This window comes from Nerophis lumbriciformis, linkage group LG18 (assembly GCF_033978685.3).
Source record: "Nerophis lumbriciformis linkage group LG18, RoL_Nlum_v2.1, whole genome shotgun sequence".
NCBI lineage: Eukaryota > Metazoa > Chordata > Actinopteri > Syngnathiformes > Syngnathidae > Nerophis > Nerophis lumbriciformis.
The window spans coordinates 29,167,501-29,194,397 of record NC_084565.2 but is presented as its reverse complement, the minus strand read 5'-3'; the positions used below and the strand labels follow the sequence as shown (position 1 = coordinate 29,194,397).

At 41.3% G+C, this 26,897-nt stretch overlaps 1 protein-coding gene across 1 annotated transcript in view; it reads right to left on the bottom strand.

Moving 5' to 3' along the window:
* Positions 1–3,366: 3,366 nt before the first annotated feature.
* The window catches only part of sema6bb (sema domain, transmembrane domain (TM), and cytoplasmic domain, (semaphorin) 6Bb), a 484,419-nt gene continuing 460,888 nt past the window's right edge, over positions 3,367–26,897 (bottom strand). The window contains exon 19 of the mRNA XM_061977961.1: positions 3,367–5,392. Within this exon, the coding sequence (XP_061833945.1) occupies positions 4,488–5,392 (905 nt within the window). The 3' untranslated portion in view covers positions 3,367–4,487. The remainder of the gene's footprint in view (positions 5,393–26,897) is intronic.

Genomic DNA, 26,897 nt, shown 5'->3' with positions numbered 1-26,897 from the left:
ATTTGAGCGAGGATGAAAGATTTGTGGATGAGGAAAGTGAGAGTGAAGGACTAGAGGGCAGTGGGAGCGATTCAGATAGGGAAGATGCTGTGAGAGGCGGGTGGGACCTGATATTCAGCTGGGAATGACTAAAACAGTAAATAAACACAAGACATATATATACTCTATTAGCCACAACACAACCAGGCTTATATTTAATATGCCACAAATTAATCCCGCATAACAAACCACCTACCCCTTCCCGTCCATATAACCCGCCAATACAACTCAAACACCTGCACAACACACTCAATCCCACAACCCAAAGTACCGTTCACCTCCCCAAAGTTCATACAGCACATATATTTCCCCAAAGTCCCCAAAGTTACGTACATGACATGCACATAGCGGCACGCACGTACGGGCAAGCGATCAAATGTTTGGAAGCCGCAGCTGCATGCGTACTCACGGTACCGCGTCTGCGCATCCAACTCAAAGTCCTCCTGGTAAGAGTCTCTGTTGTCCCAGTTCTCCACAGGCCAATGGTAAAGCTTGATTATCATCTTTCGGGAATGTAAACAATGAAACACCGGCTGTGTTTGTGTTGCTGCAGCCGGCTTCAATACACCGCTTCCCACCTACAGCTTTCTTCTTTGCTGTCTCCATTGTTCATTGAACAAATTGCAAAAGATTCACCAACACAGATGTCCAGAATACTGTGGAATTATGCGATGAAAACAGACGACTTAATAGCTGGCCACCATGCTGTCCCAAAATGTTCTCTACAATCCGTGACGTCACGCGCAGACGTCATCATACCGAGACGTTTTCAGCAGGATATTTTGCACGAAATTTAAAATTGCACTTTAGTAAACTAACCCGGCCGTATTGGCATGTGTTGCAATGTTAAGATTTCATCATTGATATATAAACTATCAGACTGCGTGGTCGGTAGTAGTGGGTTTCAGTAGGCCTTTAAGAAGGGCGTCCCACTGGGCTCAGTGCTGGCACCAATGTTGTTCAACATTTATATCCATGACCTGCCTGCAACTCAGTCAAAGAAGTATGGCTATGCAGATGATCCGGCCATCCTACTTAGTAAGCCATCCTGGGAAGCAGCAGAACAGGGCCTCTCTGAGAACATGAACACCCTGTCCTCATACCTGAGGAAATGGCGTCTCAAGCTCAGCATGGATAAGACAACATCTTCAATGTTCCACCTCAACAAGATGGAAGCAGCCCGTGAGATGAACATCATGGTGGATAATGCCCGGTTACAGTCCCAGCCCGTTCCCACGTACCTCGGTGTGAAGCTTGACAGAACACTGACATTCAAACAACACCTGCACAGTGCCAAGGCAAAGACAAGTGCCCGTGCCGCCCTAATACGGCGGCTAGCCGGCACCACGTGGGGGAGCCACGACGAAGACACTGCACATGTCCACGCTGGCCCTGGTGTTCTCAGCCGCCGAGTACTGTGCCCCGGTTTGGTGCCGTAGCGCCCATGTGAAGAAGTTGGATGTCGCCCTCACAGCGGCCTGCGGACCGTCTCCGGGTGCCTGTAAACCAACTGCCCATCCTCGCTGGCATCGCCCCGGCAAACATCAGACGAGAAGCAGCCACACTGGCCCTCTCCCGAAAGGCACAGACCAGCAAATCCCACCTCCTCCATAAGATCGTCACAGAAACACCACGACGCGTGCGCCTAAAGTCAAGGCGCCCCTTTGCCATGCGAGCCCACGAGCTGCTCAGCACAACATCAGCTGATACTTCCAAGTCCACCTGGGTCAAGACGAGATGGAGGGAACAGTGGAAGTTAGCAGAACCATCTAGGCACCTGGGTCAAGTCGAGATGGAGAGAACAGTGGAAGTTAGCAGAACCATCTAGGGACCTGGGTCAATACGAGATGGAGGAAACAGTGGAAGTTAGCAGAACCATCTAGGCTGCACCACTACATTGACGACCCCACAGACGTCTCCAGGCCAGGAACTGCCCCGGAAGCAGTGGACAACCATCAACCGCTTGAGGACGGGCGTCGGACGCTACGGAGCAGCGATGAAGAGGTGGGGACTTGCGGAAAGTGCCTCCTGCGAGTGTGGGGACCCAGTCCAGACAGTAGAGCATATAGTAACCAGTTGCCCCAAACACCGACCACCGAATGGCGAACAAGGTCTGACACACCGTAGCTCTTGTAAAAAGAGCTCAGCAGCGCATGCACTTTTTGCGTCGGATGAAATGAGCACATCTCCCTCCCCCCATTCTCAGCACATTCTACAGAGGCACTATAGAGAGCCTGCTGACCAACAGCATCTCTGTCTGGACTGGAGCCTGCAATGCTTCAGACTGGAAGTCTCTGCAGAGAGTGGTGAGGACGGCGGAAAAGATCATCAGGACTCCTCTTCCTCCTGTCCAGGAGATCGCAAAAAGCCGCTGCCTGACCAGGGCTCAGAAAGTCTGCAAAGACTCCTTCCACCCCCACCAAGGACTGTTTTCACTGCTGGACTCTAGAAAGAGGTTCCGCAGCCTCCGAAGCAGAACCTCCAGGTTCTGTAACAGCTTCTTCCCTCAGGCCGTAAGACTCTTGAACGCATAATAATTAAATTAAATCATCCCCTCAACTCCCCCCAAAATGGATTAACTCGCTGGAATAAAAAAGACAATATAACATGCATCCATAAACGTGGACGCATGTGGAAAAAGTGCAATATGTTTATCTGTACAGTAGTCTATTTATATATATTTATTTATTTTATATATATATTTATATATCATTTATATATATTTATTATTTATATATGCACCTTATTGCTTTTTTATCCTGCACTACCATGAGCTTATGTAACGAAATTTCGTTCTTATCTGTGCTGTAAAGTTCAAATTTGAATGACAATAAAAAGGAAGTCTAAGTCTAAGTCTGATTGACCTGGACGATGACACGTTGACCTGGCTCGCCTCGACAGAGCTGAAAATCTAAAGACACACGACAGAAGAAGAATATATAATTTAAAAATAATAATTATGACATAAAAAAAATCCAAAAAAATCAAACAAAATATCTAGAATTGTCTTTTTATTATTTTTAAATAATTGTTTTTAATGTTATTGTTGGCTGTGGCTGTTCTTTTATACATCTGTCTTGTATATGTTGAATTAAACTACAATCCATATTTGCATGTTTAAATAGGCAATCTAATTAATGTAATAAATTGATCCTTAATACTAGATGGGTTTTTAAAAAAAAACCTGAATTAAAAAATTACCAGGATTCCTGTAATTCACCTACGTGGCCACTAGGGGCACCATCTCCCACGCTTGTTTTACAAGAAGCTTTCTAAAGTCAGTTGGATTTGATTTGATTTTCTTTAGTTTGAATTCTTTTAGGACACTTCTTTCACACAACAAACTTTTATTTCTTTATACAGTCAGATTTTAAACTTATAGCGAGGAGACAGGAAGTTGCTCCTGCATAGCGATGAGCAATAGAACTGACTGCAGGAGCGTTGGTGTTGCACAACAATAAACGGGGGGGAGGAAGGCGCGGCTGTTTTTTTGCGCACACAGAAAGAAGGTCACATGACGTCATGAAGCAATGTGCGGATGTAAACAAAACATCAGGCAGCAGCAGAGGACGCCTCTATTGAGGACGCTGTGGGTGCTAAAGCGGCGAGGGGGACCCACTCCTCCTCCCGTGGACCAAGCACAGGAGGTCTAGTCCGCCATGATGGATGGAGCTCATTGACATTCGCTCCCTGACTCATTTGTTAGCCGCACAAAGAAGCTCAGTGTGGGCCACAAGTGGCTCACGTCCTACGGGGTGGACTTTTAAGGTCAGAGGACAAGATGGAGGAGGGGGGGCGGGGCTTTGTTCCTTCAAACGGCGAGAATGGCAAACAAAAGGTGTCTTTAATCGTGTTCATTATTGCTCTCTTTCCTTCGAGACCTCACTTTGAATGAAACATGCGGGACCACAAAGTGCTCGGCCGCGGCCGGCGGAGGCGCCGTCGAGTCGGTCGGGACAAGCTCGGCGCTGTGGGCAACGACGCCGCCATGGACACAGGAGTTCAGAACATTCGGAGAAACATGTCGATTCCGATTATTGAATGGGCGGCGAGAGGTCGCTTATTGTTGGGGGCGGAGACTCGACGCTCGTCGCAGGTTCCTTCAGGATTTGGGGTTCGCTTGTGAGGCCACGCCTACCCATGATGCACTGCTCTCTGGCACAGCTACGCTAGTTCAAGTCAACAGAGAGCAGAAAGCGAACAGTCCGCGTGAAGACGAGTCCGATTGTCTTGCAGTCTGTCGGGTCGTACCACCGGGGAGGCGGGGTTGGGGGCGGGGCAAGGGTGGTCACACTTTTATGGCTGAACTTTGCTCCTGGTCTCTCTCTGGGTCTCTGAGTGGCGTCAGGACTTTGAATGGCGGTGAGAGAGGACAGAGAGGGATGGGGGGGGAGCAGGACTTTAAATGGATCCGTTTACTCCAGTGCACTATTGGACCGCACTTCACCTCACTGGCCACTAGGGGTCCTCTCCCCCATGTTTTTCACCAGAAGGCGGCTGAAGTCGGCCAGCTGCCCGAGCCCCCTCGGCGCGTGCATGTCGGGCCTGATGAGGCCCTGGCGCTGGGGGTGGTACGACCCGGCGTTGTTGGCGTTGTAGTTGTTGAGCGCCTCGTGGCTCCAGCGAGGCGCCCCGTAGTCCATGTGGGGTGTGGGGGCGGACACCACCCGCCGCCGGTCGGGGGAGTCCTGCGGCGTGGCGGGGTAGATGTAGTCCCCGGCTGAGTTTCTCAGGGCGCCCGCGGGACGGCTGCCGGCGTGCTCCCCCCGCTGGGTGGCGAGGATCAGGTAGCGCTGGCGATCGGCGTGCGGGGGCAGCAGGACCTCGCCCGGCTCGTCGATGCGCACCATGCCGCCGCCGCCACCCTGCAGGAACTTGGAGCTCAGGTAGATGACGGAGTTGTTAGGGCAGGGCGTCCCCACGGCCGTGAGGAAGGTCTGACTCTGGTCCCAGTCGCCGTCGGGCAGACGCAGGAGCCGCTTCTGCTGCAGCGGGGTCTGCTCCGGGGTGGGCAGCAAGCCGGGGTCCACGTCGCCTTTGGGCCACCCGTTGGTCGTGACGAAGGGGTTGTCCGCCTGCGAGTCGCGCCGCTCGCCGCCGCTGGTCCTCGTCACGCTCATGACCGAGCCGCTGCGGCCTTGGCCCAGCATGCCCTGCTGCTCCTTCTCGCTTTTGCGCCGCGCCCCCTTGGCGCCGGCTCCCCGGGCGTGGCGGTGCCGGTGACTCATGATCCAGCAGACGGTGAGGCCGGAGAAGAGGGCGCCCGTGGCGAAGGCCGACACGGCGGAGACCACCAGGAGGTTGACCGACACCAGGCCGTCTGGCTCCTTGATGAAAGTCTCTTGAAGTAACCCTGGCAACACACAAAGGAGCTCGTCAGCCATCTTGTTTGTGGAACTCTTCTACTTTCCAAAAAACACCGATTGGAACTTAGTCAAATATAAACTCTGTTCAGTGTGTTAAAAAAATTGGCCGCCTAAGGCAAACTCATCCATCCTTCCATTTTGTACTGCTTGTCCCTCTCTGGAAGAAACATTTTTAATAAGTCACTGAGCATTTATTTATTGATTACACAAATTTTAGGACATCTGCATAACGTGAATTAATTTAATCGAGGGTCCTTGAACGCACCACAGTTAAGTGCAATGAGATGCAAAAGTGAAACTTTCTACATTTTACTCTTTTATAGTTTTGACCATTCTTCTATCACCTCATCCTCGCTCCACAATGTTGGTGCTGGGAGTGAATGCTAGCATTTTCACCAAAAACCCAGAGTTGGCGCCAGGGACGTAGCGTCAAATCCTGGGCCCCCGTACAAGACTCTCGAAGGGCCCCCCCCCCATCCCACCCAGAACCCAACACCTCATACACACAAACTTAGTATGTTTACATGCTCTATTTTTCACTCTTTGTCTCATGGCAGCCATTTGCTTAAATAAGAAAAGTTCGTTACATTTCACATTAGAGCAGTGGTCCCCAACCATTAAATAGCTGCCCTGTACCTGTCCGCGGCCCGGTACCTGTCTGTGGATCGATTGGTATCGGGCCACAGAAGAAATTTTAAAAAATTAAAAAAATAAATAAAAATGATTAAATCAACATAAAAAACAAAAGATACACTTACAATTAGTGCACCAACCCCAAAAAATTGTTGTTTCTTTCTGTTATTAATATTTCTGGTTCCTACATTATATATCAATATAGATCAATACAGTCTGCAGGGATACAGTCCGTAAGCACACATTAATTTTGTATTTTTTTATGACAAAAAAAAAAAAAGAAAAACTTTCTTTCAAGCGTTGACCGGTCCGCAGTTACAAAAAGGTTGGGGACAACTGCATTAGAGGACAGTCGGCACCCCATCTTGACAGAAAAAAACAGAAATGCAGAAATGTTTGGAGGAAACCAGGCCAATACCATCCCTACAGTGAAGCATGGTGGTGGCAGCGTCATGCTGTGGGGGTGTTTAACAGCGGCAGGAACTGGGAGACTAGTCAGGATAGAGGGAAAGATGAATGCAGCAATGTACAGAGACATCCTTTATTAAAAAAAAAACAATGCTTACCATCCAACCTGATGGAGATTGAGAGGTGCTGCAAAGAGGAAGGGGCAAAACTGTCCAAAGATAGGTGTGCCAAACTTGTGGCATCGTATTCAAAAAGACTTGAGGTTGTAATTGTTGCCAAAGGTGCATCAAAAAAGTATTGAGCAAAGGCTGTGAATACTTATGTACATGTGGTTTTATTATTATTATTATTTTTAAATCTGCAATTAAAAAAAACAAAAACTTTTCACATTGTCATTATGGGGTATTGTGTGTAGAATTTTGAGGACAAAAATGTATATATTCTATTTTGGAATAACGCTGTAACATAACAAAATTTGGAAAAAATGAAGCACTGTGAATACTTTGCGGCTGCACTGTATGTGCCCCGACAGGTTAGTACTAGTACAGGTTAGTACTAGTACAGGTCAGTACTAGTACACATACATTAAAATATCAATAACAAAAATCATCACCACATACTCATTCAGTTTATTAGGAATGTGTTAATAATTTTAAAACATGTAAAAAACAATTTGGTTTTGAACTTTTTAAAAGATGACATTAACATATCTAACACATATCTAGATACAGTATGTATGATGATGTATAAGTAGTGTTATAAAATAATAAAAAAATATATAATTAAAACATCTTTTAACCTGTCGCTCACTTAAATATGTTTATAAATATGTTTCCCTTTAATCCAGAATGTCAAGTAAAGATGATCTGATCCACTCAAGATAATATGAATAATTCTTATTATTATTAGGGCATCTCCTGGAGGTTTAGTCTCCACATCTTTGAAAACTCTCTGTTTCTAACTTTAATCGAGGGTCCTTGAACACACCACAGTTAAGTGCAATGAGATGCAAAAGTGAAACTTCTACATAACTTTCTACATTTTACTCTTTTATAGTTTTGACCTTTCTTCTATCACCTCATCCTCGCTCCACAATGTTGGTGCTGGGAGTGAATGCTTAAAAGTGAGTTTTGATGACATTATGGCAGGGGGGTCAAACTCATTTTAGCTCAGGGGCCGCATGGAGGAAAATCTGTTAAAATGATTAAAATCATGGCATTAAAACTGAAAACTAAAGACAACTTCAGATTGTTTTCTTTGTCTTACTTTGACCAAAAATACAACAAACACATTCTGAAAACATTAAAATAAAAATATAGGAAAAAATACCGGCCGTGGTAAAGTTTAGATCCATGAAGGAAAGAAGAAAGTGAATGAATGTTTATAACTGAATACATTTACATATGCATACAAATTGGTTTCCTTTTTTTTTTAATGAATTAAGTAATGTTTATGACAACCTTTTACCAAAACACAATATAGAATGCGAGATATAACAAGATAATGCATACATTTATCATTTGTTTTCAAAACGATTACAAAAAAGTGGGACCCCAAAAATGTACAGTTGGACCCCCTTTTTATGACTTGATGGGGTCCCCGGGGCCCCATTTTGAAAATTCATAGCGCCAACACCGATGTGAGATATAACAGGATAATGCATACATTTATCATTTGTTTTCAAAACGGTTACAAAAAAGTGGGACCCCAAAAATGTACAGTTGGACCCCCTTTTTATGACTTGATGGGGTCCCCGGGGCCCCATTTTGAAAATTCCTAGCGCCAACGCTGATGTGACATATAACAGGATAATGCATACATTTATAATTTGTTTTCAAAACGGTTACAAAAAAGTGGGCCCCCAAAAATGTACAGTGGGACCCCCTTTTTATGACTTGATGGGGCCCACGGGACCCCATTTTGAAAATTCCTAGCGCCAACGCTGATGTGAGATATAACAGGATAAAGCATACATTTATCTTTTTTTTTCAAAACGGTTACAAAAAAGTGAGACCCCAAAAATTGACTGTGGAAACCCATTTTTATGACTTGATGGGGTCCCCGGGACCCCATTTAGAAAATTCCTAGCGCCAACACTGATTTGAGATATAACAGGATAATGCGTACATTTATCATTTGTTTTCAAAACGGTTACAAAAAGTGGGACCCCAAAAATGTACTGTGGGACCCCCTTCTTATGACTTGATGGGGTCCCCGGGGCCCCATTTTGAAAATTCCTAGCGCCAACACTGATGTGACATATAACAAGATACTGCGTACATTCATCATTTGTTTTCAAAACGAATATAAAAAAGTGGTACCCCAAAAATGTACTGTAGGACCCCATTTTTATGACTTGGCGTCCCTGGAACGGACCATAGAGGGCGCCATAAATGTCATTCACACTCAAAAATGAAACTACCCCGTGGCTGATGGATAGAAGCATCCCAATGTCTCCCTCCGTGGGTAAAGACCGTCACATCCTGTCCAGCCAAGGTGGCGCTCGTTAACGGCCTTCATTACGTTAAGCGGCGAGTGATTTTAATCGTCGCTATTACCGCCTTCCTGATTGAGAGAGGCCCTTTACATTAAGGTATGTTTCACAACATTAGCTTTATAGGGCACACATAATAATTGTGGCATTAATTGGGAGTATTGTTCTTCTTGCTGTTATAAAAGTGTAACCTGGAGAATGAACAGAAGGCTGGGTTTAGAAATAAATAGCATTGTTGTGTACAAACAGCAGTGGAAGTTCCTCTGAGACAATTATGGAAGATAAATGAATAAAAGCGCCTCCGCAGGACAGGAAGCCATAGATCAATTAGAAATACGCCTGAAGGCAAGCAGAACTCGTGGGACTGACAAGAATGAGAATAATAATAAAGCGGCGCCAAAGGAAGCAGAGGTCCCAGGCGGAAGTCGCCGGAAGAACATTGGAACACACGAGGCTTTTGACAAACACACTAATAGTTGTTGTTAGATGGATACACAAAGCAGACAATCCTTCTAGAATGATCACAGAACATAACATGAGTGCTAAAGTCCTCCACAACATCGGGATTGATGCCAACAGCCAGTTAGCATGCTAATCTTTCACGTCACAGCAGGCCAGTGTCAATGGGTAGTTTGTCTTAAAAAAATGTTTTAATAATTTCAAGTCATGCTAGCACTTTTAGAAATGTTCGTCTAAGTCAGGGGTCCCCAAACTACGGCCCGCCAGCGTCCATTATCCGGCCCGCGGGAAGTCCCAAGTTAAAAAAACAAACAAAAATACTACATTTTAAGTAGTACAACAAATCATAATCAGTAACCAGTAATTTATTTTAATTGATTTGTTCGATAAAAAGTTCATGTTTTTACCGTATTTTCCGGACTATAAGGCACACTTAAATAATTTTTTCCCTCAAAACTCGACAGTGTGCCTTACAACACGGTGCGCCTAATATACGGAATAATTCTGGTTGTGCTTACCGACCCTGAAGCAATTTCATTTGGTACATGGTGTAATGATAAGTGTGACCAGTAGATGGCAGTCACACATAAGAGATACGTGTAGACTGCACTATGATGGCAAAATGACTCAAGTAAACAACACCAACATTTTATATGTTCCATTGAAAATATTGAACAATCGGAGGGTTGCTGGTTACTGGGGTTCAATCCCCACCTTCTACCATCCTAGTCAAGTCCGTTGTGTCCTTGGGCAAGACACTTCACCCCTTGCTCCTGATGGCTGCTGGTTAGCGCCTTGCATGGCAGCTCCCGCCATCAGTGTGTGAATGTGTGTGTGAATGGATGAATGTGGAAATACTGTCAAAGCGCTTTGAAGGTAGAAAAGCGCTATACAAGTATAACCCATTTATCATTTATTTACACACGGCGCTCAAAAATCTATCAAAATGTTTTAGTGCGACTTTGGTAAGCTATGAAGCCGCATCGCTTGTTGAGCTTCCACATACGAGTATTATTATGGTGTGTGTATAAGGTAAGACATATTATCTGGCGTTTTGTTTCGCAATGTTATGCAAAAGCAACTTTTCTTACCTTCTGGTACCTGCTGATCTGTATTTGGGATCTGCATAAATCCTGAAAAATTGCGTGCTTCGGCCTTTGTAGTCGATAAGCTTCTTCTTTTTCTCTATCTTCTTGTTATGTGACATTCATCCTCCGCTGTTGCCATTTCTAATATAAAGTAGTGTAAAGTTCTTACTTATATCTGTCAGTAAACCAGAGGTGGGACCAAGTCATTGCTTTGCAAGTCACAAGTAAGTCTCAAGTCTTTACCCTCAAGTCTCGAGTCAAGTCCCGAGTCAAGACAGGGCAAGTCCGAGTCAAGTCCAAAGTCAAGACTGGAAAGTCTCAAGTCAAGTCCCAAGTCCTGCATTTTGAGTTTCGAGTCCTTTCAAGTCGTTTAACCACAGACTAATATATTTACACAGACTGTGTATGCTTTTAAAACGCTGTATTTATTTATTAAAACAAGTGCATTTGAAATTGCAGGGAAAAAGATAGTGCTGACATTGCACTTCAAAATAGCACTATTAACGAGTCATTTTAAACATGTAACTCATTCCTTTACAGAATAAACACATTTGAAAAAAACAAGTGCAACTGTACTTATTTGCACCAAAGTGTTAACATTGTATTTCCATGGCATATTGCATTGTAACTAGTTCCACAGCAGTTTCTATCCTGTTCTTACCTTATCTCATTGATCTCATCTCATACTGTATGTGTGTTTATGTGTGCGTACACATGAAAAACATAACAAATACATGAACATAACAATGAACAGAGTTGTACTTTTTAGATGTCAGGACCCTATGTAATATGTACACATTCTTAATATAGTATACATTTTAACTGACCTTTATTTGACTATGTTTGTCTTTTTGTAGGTGGCTAAAATACGCGGTGCTGCTGACCGCCGTCTAACGTTACGTTACTGTGTGTGATACATTGACTAACATAATGTTACTGTGTGTGATACATTGACTAACGTAACGTTATGTATAGGTACCTCATGCAACCCTGCTTAAAAAAAAATCACTTGACAAAAAGTATGAATAAGGTAGCGAACTGCAGTGGATGCAACAGATTGCCGTGTTTGCAATGACTTTATAACCATAGACGTCTTATAAGTAGACGCAGCATTGGTTGCTGTGACGTGAGCAATTTGGCCGCCATCTTGAAGTGCTGATGAGGAGCCGGCGAGCAGCCTAAACTGACAGTTGAAAGGTAGAAAACAAAGATGCTAAACTGACAGTTGACAGGTAGAAAACAAAGATGGTGTTCAGCGTTTTCCTGCTCAAATGAGCGGACTGTTGAAAATAGGAATCGGGGGACTACTTTTCACAAGTAAGATTTAACATTAACGTACTATTGGTTGTATTTTGTGAAAAGAATATTAGCACAGAGTTGAGAAGGATCAAAGATCTTCAATATTTGTATGTGAAAATCACAAAGAAATCTTCTGGGGGAGGATGACGCCCCTACAGGGGTTTGGTTTACAAACTTTCAGCCCCACCAAGAACAAAATTCACCAGCCGCCACTGATTATGATGCATTCTCATTTTAGGCAAAGTATAAGACAATACTTTCTTAACAGTATAATTGTAACCAGGAATAAGTCTTCAAGTAACAATATTCAAATACTAACATTGTTGGGTTAAACAGAATTTGGTTTTATTCCGAATCCAGTGAAACAGATTGGTGGTTTTAGCTGATATGAAGACTTTCAGGTGTATGTTTAAGTATTTGGCAGACACTTTTATCCAAAGCGACTTACATAAAATAATACATATAAAACAATCACTGCAAGCATGATCATTTAAGGGAAGAATGTAATAGAAAATATCAATACAAAGTGTCAAGACAGAATAAACTCTCTGCTGCTGCAGCAACAGAGATACAGTCTATAGGTCCCTAAGATATATAGATATCTAATGTATTCATACATTGTTTATGTAGGATATACGCATGTATATATAACCTAATCATATTGTTTCTTCAACTTAAAAATAGTTTACCGTTTTTTTCCCCCTTCTCTGGGATTATATTCCCAGTTTTGATCTCGGACGTCTGGTCACTTATAGCGTATAAGAATATTATATTACTGTTAAGCAAACTATGAATAATAAAACACGCCAAAACATGTGTCTGTTATCATAGCTACACGTATGACAAAAAAGCCCGTGAAAATCAGTGGTATTCAGTGAGGTAAGATGAATTAAATGCGCTGACAGTTCATCGCTCCTGCCAAATGAATTGCACTGAGTGGAGCGGATCACCACTCCAAGATGGCGGCTCCGCGTCTCGTCTGCGCCAGTAGGCAGTAGCGCTCTATGCTGCGTCTACTTATAAGATGTCTATGGTAAGAACGTTAGCAGTGAGTTTGCAGCCTCACTGATTTAACTACACAGCAAATAAAAGTCACGTTACTTAGCTAATAAACGTTATCTTACATTCAAAACTTACCCTTCTTTGTGCAACTTCAAATGTCGAACGAAGTTGGAAGTTGTTGCGTCTCCGTCTGTAATATTCGAACTGCGTGATTTGCATACGGCAATTCGTTTTTTGTTGACCAAGTCGTAGTTTTTATACCCAAACGAAACCAACTTTAACATAATTGTTTCTCACTGGCACGTTGTTGGACAACTCTTCCTCATTGGTTCTCCTGCAATTTGATTGGATGAATGCTGTGTGATGAAAACAACGTAGATCTAATTTGATTGGCTGTTGTACTGACAGCACACCAGCTGACAGGAACAACACGCTGATAGACGGACGAAGAAAATGAAAAATACGGAGCGCTCCCAAATAACTTTTTAAGCTTTGGATTTTGGGGAAAGTGGCAAGTCATGTCAAGTCATGTCAAGTCAAAAGGCTCAAGTCCAAGTGAAGTCACAAGTCATTGATGTTAAAGTCTAAGTCGAGTTGCAAGTCTCTTTACATTTTGTCAAGTCGAGTCTAAAGTCATCAAATTCATGACTCGAGTCTGACTCGAGTCCAAGTCATGTGACTCGAGTCCACACCTCTGCAGTAAACTAACCAAGAAAGCGCTAAAACATACCGGTGTAGTGAGTTTATATTATTCACCCAAGGAACTTTAGTTATTAAAATTCCGGTCGGATGGTTTTTCACGGGACACATTTCCGGCGGATGAGGAGATGCTGCTCCGTTATTGATTGAAGTAAAGTCTGAATGTCATTAAAACAGTTAGCTCCATCTTTTGACACTTCTTCCACTCCCGTCCTTGCACGCTACACCGCTACAACAAAGATGACGGGGAGAAGACGCTGCCGAAGGTGAGCCACGTAAATAAGACCGCCCACAAAACGGCGCATCCGGAAGCGACTGTCAGAAAGCGGCTTGAAGATGATCTGTAAAACATCATCTATGCAACATTTTGACAAAAGAACCACCATTACATGTTATGTAGACCACAAGGAAGTGTTTCACATTTAGAAAAAATAATAATAATATGCATACTTGCCAACCTTGAGACCTCCGATTTCGGTAGATGGGGGGTGGGGGGGTCGTGGTTGGGGGCGTGGCTAAGTCAAGTCAAGTATTTCATATATATATATATATATATATATATATATATATATATATATATATATATGTATATATATATATATATATATATATATATATAAATAAAATAAATACTTGAATTTAGTGTTCATTTATTTATACATATACACACACATAACACTCATCTACTCATTGTTGAGTTAAGGGTTGAATTGTCCATCCTTGTTCTATTCTCTGTCACTATTTTTCTAACCATGACGAACACCCTCTCTGATGATGCATTGCTGTGTGGCACGCACAAAAGTGCTTTCATCAAATGCACTAGATGGCAGTATTGTTCTGTTTAAGAGTGTCACAACATTGCTGTTTACGGCAGACGAACTGCTTTACGGTAGACGAAAACGTGACTGCTGTTGTTGTGTGTTGTTACCGCGCTGGGAGGACGTTAATGTTACTGCCTAACAATAAACCCACATAAGAAACCAAGAACTCTCCCTCCATCATTCTACAGTTATAACGTGATTGGGCAGGCACGCCGTTTATTGAGTCCGCCTGAATTTCGGGAGATTTTCGGGAGATAATTTGTCCCGTGAGGTTTTCGGGAGAGGCGCTGAATTTCGGGAGTCTCCCGGAAAATCCGGGAGGGTTGGCAAGTATGATAATATGACTCCTTTAATGCGCCTTATAATCCGGTGCGCCTTATATATGAAAAAAGATAAAAAAATAGACCATTCATGGGCAGTGCGCCTTATAATCCGGTGCGCCCTAAATATAGTATATTTTGGACACACAATACCTGTCTTAAGGGTCAAACTACAAACAGTATTTACATTTTAGAGTTTGCTGCATTAAAAACAGACACTTTGCAGCATATTTTCTTACTAATTTGATATTTGAGTGTAACAGCCTAAAAATAGTACTTGTCAGTAACTGTCAGCCATATTGCATTGCACTGCTCAGTCAATACGGATCAACGACACCATTGAAGCTGCCAGTCTTTATCAAGCTCAAAGTTGAATTGATCAAGCGGCCTTGTTGGTCAGTCAATGTCCTCCGGTGCTTTAATGAACAATCCAATGAAGCTCCGTGACGCACGCGGACTCTCTCACGCTCCATTTATGGGACATGCACATGTCAATGAACTCCATTATTATGCTTGACAAGTTTTTACAAATTATTTTAAGTCATTATATGTAGCGCTACACTGACAAGAAGCTACATTTCCTGCAGTCAAGTTTAAACAGCACTAAGAGGACGTGGAATTATGCCTTTTTTTTTTTTCATTATATAAAATTGTTGACAGTAACAGTAGTTAACTTCTTTATATTTGGAGCTAAATTAGGGTCAAAAGTTTTGTACTTAAAAAAAAACTGAAAAATCAAGTTTTGATGACGAATCTTGAAAAATATAATATTCAAAATACAAATAAGTGCACACAGTTTGAATAAAATGATGATTCGCTCTGGTAATTCTTCTGAATAAATTATCTAAATGTTTCACTTTCTTTTTTAGATTCTTTTTTTTTCTTTTTCTTAGATTCACACTTTTGGGCCGAATGTATTGTGGGGGACATGTTATCACCTGAGAGGGGCGTGGCATCTTGGCAAACAACTTGGCAAAAAGGGTCCTTAAACCAGTGTTTTTCAACCACTGTGGGACACAGTCTGGTGTGCCGTGGGAGATTATGTAATTTCACCTATTTAGGTTAAAAATATTTTTTGCAAAGCAGTAATTATAGTCTGCAAATGATGTGTTGTTGTTGAGTGTCGGTGCTGCCTAAAGCTCGGCGGAGTAACTGTGTAATACTCTTCTATATCAGTAGGTGGTAGCTGGTAGCTAATTGCTTTGTAGATGTCGGAAACAACAGGTAAAAAGGTGTCTAATGCTTAAACCAAAAATAAACAAAAGGTGAGTGCCCCTAAGAAAAGGCATTGAAGCTTAGGGAAAGCTATGCAGAAGGAAACTAAAACTGAACTGGCTACAAAGTAAACAAAAACAGAATGCTGGACGACAGCAAAGACTTAAGGGCAGTGGTTCTTAACCTGGTTGGAGGTACCGAACCCCACCAGTTTCATATGCGCATTCACCGAACCCTTCTTTAGTGAAACATATATATATATTTTTTTCAAATTCAAGACAAAGTTATGTTTTTGGTAACACTTTAGTATGGGTAACATATTCTAAGTAACAAAGACTTAATTTAGAGTTATTTGGACACTAGGGGAACATATTCTAAGTAACAAAGACTTAATTTAGAGTTATTTGGACACTGGGGGAACATATTCTAAGTAACAAAGACTTAATTTAGAGTTATTTGGACACTAGGGGAACATATTCTAAGTAACAAAGACTTAATTTAGAGTTATTTGGACACTCAGGGAACATATTCTAAGTAACAAAGACTTAATTTAGAGTTATTTGGACACTAGGGGAACATATTCTAAGTAACAAAGACTTAATTTAGAGTTATTTGGACACTCGGGGAACATTCTAAGTAACAAAGACTTAATTTGGAGTTATTTGGACACTGGGGGAACATATTCTAAGTAACAAAGACGTAATTTAGAGTTATTTGGACACGAGGGGAACATATTCGAAGTAACAAAGACTTAATTTAGAGTTATTTGGACACTGGGGGAACATATTCTAAGTAATAAAGACTTAATTTAGAGCTATTTGGACACTAGGGGAACATATTCTAAGTAACAAAGACTTAATTCAGAGTTATTTGGACACTAGGGGAACATATTCTAAGTAACAAAGACTTAATTTAGAGTTATTTGGACACTAGGGGAACATATTCTAAGTAACAAATACTTAATTTAGAGTTATTTGGACACTCGGGGAACATATTCTAAGTAACAAAGACTAAATTTAGAGTTATTTGGACACTAGGGGAACATATTCTAAGTAACAAAGACTTAATTTAGAGTTATTTGGACACTAGGGGAACATATTCTAAGTAACAAATACTTAATTTAGAGTTATTTGGACACTCGGGGAACATATTCTAAGTAACAAAGACTTAATTTAGAGTTATTTGGACACTCGGGGAACATATTTTAAGTAACAAAGACTAAATTTAGAGTTATTTGGACACTAGGGGAACATATTCGAAGTAACAAAGACTTAATTTAGAGTTATTTGGACACTGGGGGAACATATTCTAAGTAACAAAGACTTAATTTAGAGCTATTTGGACACTAGGGGAACATATTCTAAGTAACAAAGACTTAATTTAGAGTTATTTGGACACTAGGGGAACACATTCTAAGTAACAAAGGCTTAATTTAGAGTTATTTAGACACTAGGGGAACATATTCTAAGTAACAAAGACTTCATTTAGAGTTATTTGGACACTCGGGGAACATATTCTAAGTAACAAAGACTAAATTTAGAGTTATTTGGACACTAGGGGAACATATTCTAAGTAACAAATACTTAATTTAGAGTTATTTGGACACTAGGGGAACATATTCTAAGTAACAAATACTTAATTTAGAGTTATTTGGACACTAGGGGAACATATTCTAAGTAACAAAGACTTAATTTAGAGTTATTTGGACACTAGGGGAACATATTCTAAGTAACAAAGGCTTAATTTAGAGTTATTTGGACACTCGGGGAACATATTCTAAGTAACAAAGACTAAATTTAGAGTTATTTGGACACTAGGGGAACATATTCTAAGTAACAAATACTTAATTTAGAGTTATTTGGACACTCGGGGAACATATTCTAAGTAACAAAGACTAAATTTAGAGTTATTTGGACACTAGGGGAACATATTCTAAGTAACAAAGGCTTAATTTAGAGTTATTTGGACACTAGGGGAACATATTCTAAGTAACAAAGACTTAATTTAGAGTTATTTGGACACTCTGGGAACATATTCTAAGTAACAGAGACTAAATTTAGAGTTATTTGGACACTAGGGGAACATATTCTAAGTAACAAATACTTAATTTAGAGTTATTTGGACACTCGGGGCGGCATAGCTCGGTTGGTAGAGCGGCCGTGCCAGCAACTTGAGGGTTGCAGGTTCGATTCCCGCTTCCGCCATCCTAGTCACTGCCGTTGTGTCCTTGGGCAAGACACTTTACCCACCTGCTCCCAGTGCCACCCACACTGGTTTAAACGTAACTTAGATATTGGGTTTCACTATGTAAAAGCGCTTTGAGTCACTAGAGAAAAGCGCTATATAAATATAATTCACTTCACTTCACTTCACTAGGGGAACATATTCTAAATAACAAAGACTCAATTTAGAGTTATTTGGACACTAGGGGAACATATTCTAGGTAACAAAGACTTAATTTAGAGTTATTTGGACACTCGGGGAACATATTCTAAGTAACAAAGACTTAATTTAGAGTTATTTGGACACTCGGAGAACATATTCTAAGTAACAAAGACTAAATTTAGAGTTATTTGGACACTCGGGGAACATATTCTAAGTAACAAAGACTAAATTTAGAGTTATTTGGACACTAGGGGAACATATTCTAAGTAACAAAGACTTAATTTAGAGTTATTTGGACACTAGGGGAACATATTCTAAGTAACAAAGACTCAATTTAGAGTTATTTGGACACTAGGGGAACATATTCTAGGTAACAAAGACTTAATTTAGAGTTATTTGGACACTCGGGGAACATATTCTAAGTAACAAAGACTTAATTTAGAGTTATTTGGACACTCGGGGAACATATTCTAAGCAACAAAGACTAAATTTAGAGTTATTTGGACACTAGGGGAACATATTCGAAGTAACAAAGACTTAATTTAGAGTTATTTGGACACTGGGGGAACATATTCTAAGTAACAAAGACTTAATTTAGAGTTATTTGGACACTAGGGGAACATATTCTAAGTAACAAAGACTTAATTTAGAGTTATTTGGACACTAGGGGAACATATTCTAAGTAACAAAGACTTAATTTAGAGTTATTTGGACACTAGGGGAACATATTCTAAGTAACAAAGACTTAATTTAGAGTTATTTGGACACTAGGGGAACATATTCTAAGTAACAAAGACTTAATTTAGAGTTATTTGGACACTCGGGGAACATATTCTAAGTAACAAAGACTAAATTTAGAGTTATTTGGACACTAGGGGAACATATTCGAAGTAACAAAGACTTAATTTAGAGTTATTTGGACACTCGGGTAACATATTCTAAGTAACAAAGACTTCATTTAGAGCTATTTGGACACTAGGGGAACATATTCTAAGTAACAAAGACTTAATTTAGAGTTATTTGGACACTGGGGGAACATATTCTAAGTAATAAAGACTTAATTTAGAGTTATTTGGTTAGGGTTAGGGTCAGGGTTAGAGGGTTAGGGTTATAATAAGGCCATGTTGAATAAGGTATTAATAAGCACTTAATAATGACTAGTTAAGAGCCAATATGTTACTAATTTGCATGTTAATAAGCAACTAATTAATGGTGAATATGTTCCCCATACTAGTTTTACCATGTTTTTTTACGGTGCACAAAATGAACCGTGCATGAACATCAACTTGTTCAAACAACAAAACCAACACAGTGCATAAACTCACAACAAATGACACACCTGCAAATCAGTCTGCTGTTGCCGTATCCGTAATACGCCGATAGGGAGAAGTTTGTATCGACACGATGAGTCGGGTGTGTTTTGACCTCCGCCGAACCCCTGAGGCCGACTCACCGAACCCCTAGGGTTCGATCGAACCCAGGTTAAGAACCACTGCTTAAGGGTGTGGAGCAGACGGCGTCCACAAAGTACATTTGTACTTGACATGACAATCAACACCAAAATAGGAGCGCAAGACAAGAACTAAAACACTACTCACAGGAAAACACTGAAAAACTCAAAATAAGTCACGGCGGGATGTGACAGGTGGTGACAGTACACCAGACAAGAGCTATAGTGATGCATGGTTGGTTATGGTTTGAATTCATATCCGACAACGACTTTTTACAGTCAACTGAGTTTCGTTTTTTAACGATTTCTGCTGGTGGTGTGCCTCCGGATTTTTTCAACGCAAAAAATGTGCCTTGGCTCAAAAAAGGTTGAAAAACACTGCCTTAAACGTACCTTATCACGTTGCCCTCAGGGAACGTAATGTGGCGCTATTTATTTCTTAGTTGTTACCATGAATTGATTAAGTTGACAAACTTATTGGGGTGTTACCATTTAGTGGTCAATTGTACGGAATATGTACTGTACTGTGCAATCTACTAATACAAGTTTCAATCAATCAATCAATCAATCAATCAGAGCGTAGCAAACCAAGACAGGCACAACATGAAATAAAAAACCATAAAAGTGGCTTAAGGAACACCAGAAGAGTGAGCACTAGAAGTGGGTGTAGTACGCACAAATGGGGCCAATTGTTTTCAACATGTTTTTATTTTTGTTCTTGTCTTAATCCTTTTGTATGTGTTTTACACTTTTCTTTTAAAAGCCTAACCAGGGACAAGGGTTGCAAATTAGCCTGTGGCTAGAAGTCTTATGTACTTTGACATCGGTTACCTGTGGGTAGCAATGTTTCATTGTACTGTCCCTGTCAAATAAATACATAAAGAAATAAGTGACATTTTTAAGCTGTGATTATTATGTGACATGTAGGCTACTATTTTTAGCTCATTAATTTGTCATGTCTCATCGAAGTCCTTTAGCCTCATATTAGCATGCTAAATTCAATTTGCATGGTAAGCATCTCTTCTCCCGTTCTTTATTACATTTTTCCTTATGTTTGCTCTCCTTACTGCCCCTCATTCTCAAGCTTAATAGTCTCCTCCTTCATGAGCGCCACAAACTGATCTGGGGCTGTCTGTGATAAGAACAAACCGATAGCATTTGCTTTTTTGTGTATTGCTTTTAATAGCCAATTTGGTGACATTGGGTTTACTTGTTTCACCGTACACAACTGTGGTGTGTTTAAGGACCGCTAGTTTCTTCAAAATAGCCACCCCTTGCTCTGATTACTTTTTCGCACACTCCTTGCATTCTCCCGATGAGCTTCAAGAGGTAGCCACCTGAAATGGTGTTCACTTCACTTCACAGGTGTGCTTGAAGCTCATCGAGAGAATGCCAAGAGTGTGCAAAGCAGTAATCAGAGCAAAGGGTGGCTATTTTGAAGAAACTTGAATACAAAACATGTTTTCAGTTATTTCATCTTTTTTTTGTTAAGTGCATAACTCCACATGTGTTCATTCATAGTTGTGATGCCTTCAGTGACAATCTACAATGTAAAAAATCATGAAAATAAAGAAAACGCATTGAATGAGGAGAAGGTGTGTCCAAACTTTTGGCCTGTACTAGAGATGTCCGATAATGGCTTTTTTGCCGATATCCGATATTGTCCAACTCTTAATTACCAATTCCGATATCAACCGATACCGATATATACAGTCGTGGAATGAACACATTATTATGCCTAATTTTGTTGTGATGCCCCGCTGGATGCATTAAACAACGTAACAAGGTTTTCCAAAATAAATCAACTCAAGTTATGGAAAAAAATGCCATATTTATTATTGAAGTCACAAAGTGCATTATTTTTTTTAACATGCCTCAAAACAGCAGCTTGGAATTTGGGACATTCTCTCCCTGAGAGAGCATGAGGAGGTTGAGGTGGGTGGGGTTGAGGTGGGGGGGTAGGGGGTAGCGGGGGGTGTATATTGTAGCGGTCCCGGAAGAGTTAGTGCTGCAAGGGGTTCTGGGTATTTGTTCTGTTGTGTTTATGTTGTGTTACGGTGCGGATGTTCTCCCGAAATGTGTTTGTCATTCTTGTTTGGTGTGTGTTCACAGTGTGGCGCATATTTGTAACAGTGTTAAAGTTGTTTATACTGCCACCTTCAGTGTGACCTGTATGGCTGTTGACCAAGTATTTATGGCATTCACTTGTGTGTGTGAAAAGCCGTAGAAATTATGTGATTGGGCCGGCACGCAAATGCAGTGCCTTTAAGGCACGCCCCCAATATTGTTGTCTGGGTGGAAATCGGGAGAAATTCGGGAGAATGGTTGCCCCGGGAGATTTTCGGAAGGGGCACTGAAATTCGGGAGTCTCCCGGGAGGATTGGCAAGTATGACTGGGAGACGTAACTGCTCTGTACTTCTCCCTACGTCCGTGTACCACTCCGTACAGCGGTGTTTTAAAAAGTCATGAATTTTACTTTTTGAAACCGATACCGATAATTTCCGATATTACGTTTTAAAGCATTTATCGGCCGATAATATCGGACATCTCTAGCCTGTACTGTACGGTATATGTATATGAGGTAGATCACCTCGACTTGGTCATTTGAAAAATAATAGTAAATCGCCTGCTGAAAAAGTGTGGGCACCCGTGCGCTCTACAAACGGAGCACTCTGCTATTTTTAAGAATTTTCTGCAAAAATGTTTATCTCCCAAGTTACCGCCATGGTCCCATTCCCAGACCAGATTTGGCTACTGGGCCACCAGTAGAATACCCATGCCCTACGGTTAAAGTAAAGTCGTTTTGTAGAGCAGTGACATACATGTCAAGTCAAAGTCCTCTATGGCAGTGTTTTTCAACCACTGTGCCGCGGTGTGCCGTGAGATATTGTCTGGTGTGCCGTGGGAAATGTTGCAACTTCACCTAATTGGTCTCAAAAAATATTTTTTTGCAAATCAATAATTATAATCTGCAAATAATGTGCTGTTAACGAGTGTCTGTGCTGTGTAGAGCTCGGCAGGTTAACCATGTAATACTCCACGTCAGTAGGTGGCAGCAGGTAGTTCATTGCTTTGTAGAAGTCGGAACGCGTCAAGGATGGTTTGTCGTGGTCCCAATATGCAGAGCACAGCGGCGTGCAGGTAAAATGGTATGCAATGATTAAACCTAAAATGAACAAAAGGGAAAGGAAAAGGCACTGAAGCTTAGGGATGGCTGTGCAAAACGAAAGCAAAAGTGAACTTGCGACAAGGTAAACAAAAACAGAATGCTGGACGACAGCAAAGACTTACAGCGTGTGGAGCGGAGATGGCGTCCACAAAGTACATCCGTATACGACATGACAATCAACAATGTCCCCACAAAGAAGGATAGCGTACTTAAAATAGTCTCGATTGCTAACACAAAGCAGGTCAGGCAATAGCACTCAAAGGAAGGCGTGACGCTGCGGCAGGAAAACAAACAACAAAACAGGAAGCAAGGGTCACCAAAATAACAGCGCAAGACAGGAACTAAAGCACTAAACACCAGAAAACAACAACAGACTCAAAATAAGGCACGACGACCTGGTGGAGTTTCAGTTTTTAACCTTTTCTGCCGGTGGTGTGCCTCCGTATTTCCTTTATTAAAAAAAATGTGCCTTGGCTCAAAAAAGGTTGAAAAACACTGCTCTATGGCAGTGGTCCCCAACCTTTTTGTAGCTGCGGATCGATCAACGCTTGAAAATTTGTCCCACGGACCAGGTGGAAGAGATGTTTTTTTTTTTTTTTTGTCATAAAGAAATACGTTGGGAAGACTATCTCTCCCGGCTGGCCTGGGAACACCTCGGGATCCCCCGGGAGGAGCTGGATGAAGTGGCTGGGGAGAGGGAAGTCTGGGCTTCCCTGCTTAGGCTGCTGCCCCCGCGACCCGACCTTGGATAAGCGGAAGAAGATGGATGGATGAATGGATAAAGAAATACATTCATGTGTGCTTACGGACTGTATTCCTGCAGACTGTATTGATCTATATTGATATATTATGTATATATTGTGTTTATGATGTTGGTTTAATACAAAATTTAAAAAATTAAAAACTTTTTTATTTATTTCTTGTGCGGCCCCGGTATCAATGGGTTCACGGACCGGTGGTTGGGGATCACTGCTCTATGGGGTCTGAAGACAACGCCACCATGTGGTGTAACTTTTAGAAAAATACCAGCGACCCCAAAAGGGACAAGCGGTAGAAAATGGATGAATGGATGGACTAGCAGCGTCAACACAGTTGGGATGCATGTTTTGACACATTTTCCCTCTTTTGTGTGCAGCAGTTCGGGAGAAGAGGAGTGGAAGTGAAGCATGAATGTGGTTTCCCTGCTTGCAGTGTGACAGTGAAGGCAGCAGGTTGCACTCTCCTCCCTCCTTTAAACGATACTCCTCGTCTTGTCCGACAACAAGAGAGAAGGTAGAGGAAGAAGATAATCCTCTTTTGTTAGCCATTAATCCTCTCACTCTCTTTCCACACGGCCTCTATTAACCACCCCAGCTTTGATCAGCAGCGTGACGGAGGCTTAGTTTTTCCAAAGGAACAAAAAAACAAAAAACCTTGTGTACACTTTTAAGGCAAGAAACAGATGTGGTGGAGTTATGATTTTATTCCCACCGCGTCCTCCGAGGATAAATAAACTAAAAGGCCAGTAAGCACTTTTTTTTTTTTTTTTTTGCTGCTTGTTTAACATTCCTGCTGATGACGAGGGCAGACGGAAAAATGCCGTCCACAATTTGTCAGCGTTTGGTGGAAGGTCGATCCCGAATCAGTAAAAGTGAGATGTAAACTATCAGCATGAAGGTCTGATACCATTCATTCTGAAACCAATCATCCATCACACAGGTTGTCAAACTCAAGGCTCAGGGTCAAGATCTGGCCCGCCACACCATTTTATGTGGCCTATAAAAGCACTGACATTTTTTATGACTGAGTTATTCTACTGGTATGCTTTTATTTTAAAGGTGAGTCTTTCCGGACGACATGTGCCAAACTCAAGGCCCGGGGGCCAGATCTGGCCCAACACATCATTTTATGTGGCCCGTAAAAGTACTGACATTTTATTTCATGACTGTGTTATTTCACTGGCGTGCTTTTATTTTGAAGGTGTGACGTTACGAGCTACATCACATGGGTCAGGATCCAGCCCACCATTTCATTTATGTGGCCTGTGAACAATGTGCGTCCAATAGCTAATAATTGTTCTTTAAAATGATTCCCGGGCGCGGCCACCGCTGCTGCTCACTGCTCCCATCACCCACCAAGGGAGTGATCAAGCGTGATGGGTCAAATGCAGAGAATAATTTCGCCACACCTATAAAATTTTGACAAACAATACACCAATTTTGCATGCAGATCTTCTAAACGTTATCATTATCTGATCATGCAGCAAGATATTGCAAATATTTTATCATCAAAAAATAAATACCCAAATTAAGGGAGTCCAATTACAAATTAAAACATTTTTTTTTTTTTTACTTCCAATACAATTCACTGTAGGAGCCTTGAGTTTTGGCCGATACATTAGGATATCAGGACAAATCATAGTACATTTTTGTATTATTTTGCAATGTCGAATGTCAGAAAAGATTTGATGAAGTAAAATTCGTCAAACAAAGAACAATGGTGGATATGAAAAACACTAACTTATTTATTATTAACAACATGACAGATTTATGCTGTCTTTAAATTCAAGTAGAGTGGTATTCTGCTTCTTTGACGACACCTAGTGGCCAAAATAATTAATTAAATTAAGCTCATGTCCTGCTTTGCACAAGTAAATGTGCTGCAGGATTGCTTGTATTGGAGCTTACATTAGACACTTTACATGCAAGTCAATATCATTTGATCATTGTTTTTGTTGTTGTTGCTAATATCGGACTGATATCATTATCAGATTCGGACACCCCTAAACTAAATATGTTGGTCACCTTGACTTATGATTTATCCATTAGTAAAAAATATAAGAAATATGAGGTGATTACCATAAATTCCAGACTATAGACTGCTACTTCTTGTTCTACACTTTGAACCTTGTGGCCTATAAGAAGGTGCGCCTAATTTATGGATTTTTCTTCGCTGACAGCCATAAAAAAAAATAGTTCTCAAAAAACTAAACAAGCAAATGCACTGAGAATTTGTTTTATTGATAGTGCTATGATGCCATATCTTGGTGACTGAGTTTGCTCAATGCAGGTGCTGCTGTGTCCTTCCATTTAGTCCTTTCAACCGGAAGTAGAAGTGCCATTTAGTCTTTTAGCTGTTCATAGCATTCTACTCGTATGGATTCTTAATTCGTCACTCCAAGCAAGGTTTGGAAGTTTTACAATATAACAAACTGTTGATACTTACTAAACCATCCCATTTGTGATGACTTTAGGAGTGTTTTCATGCATACAGTATGTGTATGTGCTATTGAAATGTAACGATGCTAGTGTCATTAACATTAGCTAATATGCTAACCCGTTTATGAGTGTCTATGTTAGTATTGTTATCTCACAATGAAAGAGACAGGTCTGGACTACAGGCAGACCAGCCTAGTACCCGGACTCTTTTACTACGAAGCCACGCTGTTGTAACACGTGCAGAATGTGGCTTGGCATTGTCTTGCTGAAATAAGCAGGGGCGTCCATGAAAAAGACGTTGCTTGGATGGCAACATATGCTCCAAAACCTGTGTGTACTTTTCAGCATTAATGGTGCCTTCACAGATGTGTAAGTTACCCATGCCTTGGACACTAATACACCCCCATACCATCACAGATGCTGGCTTTTGAATTTTGAGCCAAAACAATCCGGATGGTTCTTTTCCTCTTTGGTCCGGAGGACATGACGTCTACAGTTTCCAAAAACATGTTGAAAAGTGGACGCAACAGACCACAGAACACTTTTCCGCTTTGCATCAGTCCATCTTAGATGAGCTCGGGCACAGCGAAGCTGGCGGTGTTTCTGGGTGTTGTTGATAAATGGCTTTGGCTTTGCATAGTACAGTTTTAACTTGTACTTACAGATGTAGCGACAAAACATAGTTACTGACAGTGGTTTTCTGAAGTGTTCCTGAGCCCATGTGGTGATATCCTTTACACACTGATGTTGCTTTTTGATGCAGTACTGCCTGAGTGATCGAAGGTCTGTAATATCATTGCTTATGTGCAGTGATTTCTCCAGATTCTCTGAACCTTTTGATGATATTACGGG